Here is a 6,135-nt window from a genome sequence, read left to right on the forward strand (position 1 = left end):
TGGTTGTGATTTGACATTTGGAGAGAATGTTATGAATTCTGACTTTTTTAAATTCAAGGTAAGAAGGTTTTTGTCGAGCCATAGAGTGACATTTTTAAGTCCTAGTTCAGCGACTTCCTGGACAGCATCCCAGGTTCTACCTGTGAAGAGCAGAACTGTATCATCGGCATATGATATTATTTTACAATTTGGAATATTCAGGGGGCAAAGGTCGTTAATATAAATTAGAAATAAGGTTGGACCTAAGATACTGCCTTGAGGTACGCCAAATTCTACTTGCTTCATGTTACTGTACATGTTATCTATTTTAACTGTTTGCTTTCGATTTTTAAGATAGCTGTGAATGAAAAGAAGTGCATTGTCTTGAATTCCTAGCCGTTCAAGTTTTGATAACAGTATTGGCACAGAAACAGTATCAAATGCGCGCACCAAATCCAGGAATAGTCCAGCACATTTATGTCCATTATCAGTATTTAAGACAATAAAGTCAGTTAGTGCATCGACTGCATCAAAAGTAGAGATCTTACTTCGAAAACCAAATTGGTTACATGAAATAATTTTATTTGAGTTTAAGTACTTAACTAAACGGATATTTAACAAACGTTCTAATATTTTTGATAGTATAGGTAAGATGGCTATCGGTCTATAGTTGCTGACTACGTTTCTATAACCTGCCTTGTAAATCGGTCGAATTATAGCATGCTTAAATATATCCGGGAAGACGCCAGCATCTAAGCAAAGGTTAAAAATGTATGATAGAGGTTGTTTTAAGATGTCCACATTATCTTTAATTATTTTTCCCGATATATCATCTAACCCCATCGCACATTCCGCCTTTAAATTCATTATAATATTAGCCACTTCGTTAAAGTCAGTAGGTAACATGACGAAAGAATCAATTTTATTTTCCCTAAGAGTACAATCTTTGGCTAACTGAGATTCAGATGAGTTTGTTCTTATCAAGATATCTCGCGCTAATGTATTGCCTATGCTTGTGAAGTATTCATTTATTGAGTTAAGTGCCTCCAGGTGATGGGGTGACGCTGTTAATAGTTCTATAGGTTCTTTTTTATCCTTTTCTAAGTAACTAAATTTCTTAATAAGTTTTCAAAGTTCTTTTGGGTTTTTAGAGTGTTTCTCTATTTCCACTCGCTCATATGCACGTTTAATAGTTTTTAGTGTATTATTACATATATTCCTATACTTTTTATAATTAGCAAGCAAGGTTAAATTTCCTGTATACTTTTTACATTTTTTATGTAGTAGATCTCTGCGTTGAATACATTTTAGAAGACCAGGAGTGATCCATGGTTTTTAAGTTATTTTGGACTGTGGTAAAGTACGAATACTGGTGTTATTTTTCATAATATCTCCGACAGTCTGAAGTAATAATGAAACCGCCTCGGTGGGTTTAGTAAGGCTTGTGATTTGTGACCATTCATAATTAGATAGATCCCTTGAAATGTTTTTGTAGGAAATGATCTTGTTTACTTTTATTTGTTTCTTTAATATTTCAGGAATCTGGAAAAGAACTGGGTAGTGGTCATAATCAAATATATAAAATTCTCGTGTCATGGTGTTAAACATTGAACTCCTCCGAAACGGCTTAAACCATTGTCATGAAATTTTGAGTGCATTCTGTAAATTCTGAGAATCAGACAACATCTATTTTTCATCCCCCTAAATGTTAAGCGTGGTCCACACGAAACTTATTTTTAAATTTGTTTTACTATGAGTCAGCATTAAAAAATACATACAACTACAAATTTTCACCCATCTACAATCAATAGTTACTTTTGTATCGCGTCTTTTTGTAAAGAAAATTTTTAGGTCTTTTTAAATTAGGTCCACATGAAATTTATTTTTTATTTATTTTGACATTTTTTTTTAAATTTGTTTGATTATGAGTCAGAATTAAAAAATACGTGCAACTTCAAAATTTCACTCATCTACGATCCACAGTTACTTTTGTATCGCGATTTTAATATCGGCAATACAACGTTTGCTGGGTCAGCTAGTAATATACTAATATACAATACAATGACTATAACTTTATTCTTGCAATGTATTGTATAAATATATTGTATTGTAGAACATATATATAGTAATATACAATACATATATAGTAATATAAAGTAATATAGTAATATACAATACAATGACTATAACTTTATTCTTGCAATGTATTGTATAAATATATTGTATTGTAGAACATAGATTGAAACATAGTACAAGTATGAAACCGTTTTATTAGATCGAACTTACTGTTATCCATTATTTTACAACTATTCACAGTGGTTTTTATATTATTAAATGATTTTTCAATCATTACACTTGACAAAGAATTATGCATTAACTTACAAAAAAAAGCACCTTTGAGAAATAATAGAGATACGTTGTTAGCTGAGACTGAAATTGATTAGCTTTTGCATGTTGACCTTTCTGAGACTAGATCATTGAAACAAAATGGGTGTGAATAATGAACAGATAATTTTAATTATGAAATCGTAACAAGTGTTATTATGTAAATGAAGACGCTTCGTTTTTTTCTATTTATCAATTACGTCAATCAGGCACGCCCAATAACAGCTAAAGCGTGAAACAACATAATTGGTCATAGATGCGTTCGTTACATATAGGAAACTGAATGTTTGACTCAAATACAATAACTTGTATAAATACAACTAGTTTGATGTTATCAGCTAAGTTTACTCCACCCAATATAACTGAATAGACACATAATGGTCTTAAAGGTACAAGGGATTTAATTTCGTTTATAGTTCATCAATACCTAAAAAAGTTTTTGGCTACGTATTACAAGTATTTTCGCGGTCTTCTTTATCTTCTAGTGACATTCTGGTTAAAAAATAATTTAAGTTTTCTATTGAAATTATGGTGTTTTGTTGATAATTTCAGGTGTTTATCCTGTTAGCTGTTGCTAGTTGTGTTGTTCATGGTCTACCACGACGTGCTGTATCAGAACAAAAGATAACTAATTATTTTGATGGAATCGAACAGGCTGTTAAACAACCTAAGAATGAAAAAAGAGGAGAGCATCTAGAGGAATATGTAAGTGATATATTTAACAAAAATACTTCATCTATAATATTGATACAATGTCTGTAATATTTTCTAGGTATGGCCATATCCCTCGTACGAATTCTCATACAAGGTCCTAGATCCTCATACTCATGATATCAAAGGACAGCACGAATTGAGAAAACATGACAAAGTCAATGGAGAATATTGGCTTGAACAACCGGACGGACGTACAAGGACGGTAAAATATCATGGAAATGGCAATATTGGGTAAGTTAAAATAATGTTTAAATATAGAACAAATAAGACTAAATAGATTGATAAGGGAAGTACACATATGTCTTGAAATGAAATTTTAGATATGTTGAAGATTTAGATTCCTTTTTAATTCGTTTTGTTAGAGATGAATCAAATCCTAAGACTCAGATAAAGATTTAATACCCCTAAAAGAAAATTTAAATTATAGGATCATTTTCTTGTTGTTATGTGTCTATCTATCTATCAAATAATTTTTTTTTCAAATGCGAGGAGGGATCATGTTGAAACTAACTATAAATACTTAAAAACTTTAAATAATTAAGCTTCTAAATTAAACACTCGAGGATATATGCGTGTAAGGTGTAATAATTGAACACACTGGAAGAACCGATAGAATACTACTTCTCAGAACAAGGTCTCATACCACAAAAAAAGGAAAAATACTGACAATGGATATTTATTATTTTATAATATTGGAGACATTGTTTGAAAACAAATTTAGTAGAGCCTGAACACTATTGATAGCAAAGTGTACATTGTTCTGTTTTATTACTTTTTCTATAAGGTAATATGTATTTAGTCTTCGTTCTTGTTATTTAATTTTTTCATAATTTTATCTGTTTGGTAAAAAATAATAGATTTTAATTAAAATCATTTTGTTATCAACCTATTTAAAATCGTTAACTTACAATAATTTAGTTATTATATATCATTAAAAAGTAATATGTTAAAGTTGTCAAGTAGTAGTTTTTTTCAATTTAAGGCAATGCACATACATATTACTTTAATGGCTTAACTTTTTTCAGATTTAAGGTTCTTGTTGACTATTCCAAAACAAAATCTAATGAAGGAAATAAAGAGGCTGAAGGAAAATCTCAGGAAGAGAACGAAAATAAAAGTGAAGTGATGACAAGTAACGAAGAAGCAAACGCAGAGAGTAATGAAGAAAATAATAATAATTCAAACCAGTCAGGACAAGAGGAAGAAGACACTTCTATGCAAAATAATAATAATGACAGTAAAAAAGGAACTCAAGTACGAGGTGGAAATAGAAATGCCGAACGTACTAAGAAAAACCGAAATGAAGAAGCTTCTTCAGGTGAACAAAATTCATCAAATGAAGATCAAAACACAGCTCAACGTCAAAGAAATGAAGTAGACACAAAACGTGGTAAACCAAAAACACGTCAGAATAGTAGCATGAAACAAAGTAAAAATCGTGATCAAGAGGCAAAATCAGAAATAAAGCCAAAAGAAAAGTGGAATCATCGTCATTGGCCAAAAAAGGAAAAAAATATGGAGAACAACGAAGGCAAGCAACAACAAGCAGCAAGCCAAGAAAATGGCAGTAGTGAAGGAAATAATGAAAGTGGCCAGATAAAAGAAGTTGCAAAAAGTAGCCGCCAAGGTAAATCTCAAAAAAATAATAAAGCAAAATCTAACGCGGCAACGATGGAAAGTGAAATGAATGAAAAACAAAATGGTCGTCAAAACAAAAAGAATCAAATGGGAAATTGGCATTACCAAAGAATTAAACCTTACAAAGGCTACCAAGTAATCGAAAATGTAGATGAAGGTGAAAATAGTAAAAATGAAGAGGAAAAAAATGAATCACAAAATGAAAACGGATCAAATAATAGTGAGGAGGCTAATGCCAGTAATGGAAGTTCTCAAAATGAGGAAAGTACTGCAAACAACAATGAAAATGAAGAATCTCAAGTCAGCGGAGAAAAAAACAGTGAAGAAAAATTCTACAGCTATCATACAGTAATACATCATAAATGACGTGTGAATTACAAATGATAAATGATTTTTAATTGGATTTCGTTCTTGAATAAAGTAATTAAAATATTCAGTATTAATAGTTTTATTTACTATCTATCTACAGATTACTCTAATAGTTAATTTAAAGTCAGACTTCATACCACATTACAATATTTGTAAGTACAATCGTTGCTTTATTAAACAAGACCAAGGTAGATACAGAATAAGTTCTGTCAAAGCACAAAGAGGTTAAGAGCCCCCACAATATGAAAGCGGGAAAATTTTATCCCAGGGGAGCAGAGGAGATTTTACCGGCGGAAATTCCCTCCCCAAGCATTTACGTTCTGAGGTGGACACAGAGTCGCACATTTCTGAAAACAAACGAGGCACGAATACCACAGCACCCCGCTGCACGCTTAATGTGGACTTTTGTAACATTAGGGGAATCCACTAAAATTTAAACGGTGCCCACCAACATTTTTTTCTGATTGAGGTGGTGCAGGCGAACTTGATATTACTTACGGAGACGCAAATAGCTCGAACGAGTGACACAGCATCTTTAAAATACCCCAGACACAAATTGAGCATAATTTTTCCTCATGCCGGGGTTCGTTAGGGAGGTACTGCTGTCGCCATTACTGATCCCCTCCACTGAAATTGCAGTTGGGTGAATTCAACAGGCATAACCCCGAATGGCTTGGGTCCCGCACCACAAAGTACGCAGTGCGATCTGTCCATAATTTTACATTGACCGTATTGCCAATTGGTTGAGCTGCCAAGGCAGCTCCCAGACGTGGTAGGCTACGAACCGCATTACCAGATCTACTGCCGACTAAACATCTCGATAGTTTCATCGTAGATAAATATTAAAATCAACTATAATTAGAAATAGCCGTAACTAAATAATTTATTAGGATGCCAATCGGATCACTACTAGATTCGTTACTCTTTTTAGTTTTTTCATGATTAATAACTTTTCTTTTTTTATCCACACCCATGCTTTAATTCCTCTATTATTGATTCTGAAACAGTTAGCTTATTGCCGACATTAAAACACCCAATGTCCTAATAACC

At 32.4% G+C, this 6,135-nt stretch overlaps 1 protein-coding gene across 1 annotated transcript; it reads left to right on the forward strand.

Annotated features, from left to right (window-relative positions):
* The first annotated feature begins 2,717 nt into the window (after nt 1-2,717).
* On the forward strand, nt 2,718-5,082 carry LOC126968184 (GATA zinc finger domain-containing protein 14-like). Its single transcript, XM_050813043.1, has 4 exons — nt 2,718-2,753; nt 2,917-3,069; nt 3,137-3,309; nt 4,104-5,082. Exons 1-4 carry the CDS (start codon nt 2,742-2,744, stop codon nt 5,080-5,082), a joined length of 1,317 nt encoding a protein of 438 aa, XP_050669000.1. The 5' UTR covers nt 2,718-2,741.
* Nucleotides 5,083-6,135: the final 1,053 nt, after the last annotated feature.

This window comes from Leptidea sinapis, chromosome 15, assembly GCF_905404315.1.
Source record: "Leptidea sinapis chromosome 15, ilLepSina1.1, whole genome shotgun sequence".
In the NCBI taxonomy this organism is placed as follows: domain Eukaryota; kingdom Metazoa; phylum Arthropoda; class Insecta; order Lepidoptera; family Pieridae; genus Leptidea; species Leptidea sinapis.

Coding starts and splice junctions, on each gene's coding strand:
- LOC126968184 (XM_050813043.1), top strand. Junction 3,070..3,136: donor GAGAGCATCTAGAGGAATAT/GTAAGTGATATA, acceptor AATATTTTCTAG/GTATGGCCATATCCCTCGTA. Junction 3,310..4,103: donor CATGGAAATGGCAATATTGG/GTAAGTTAAAAT, acceptor AACTTTTTTCAG/ATTTAAGGTTCTTGTTGACT.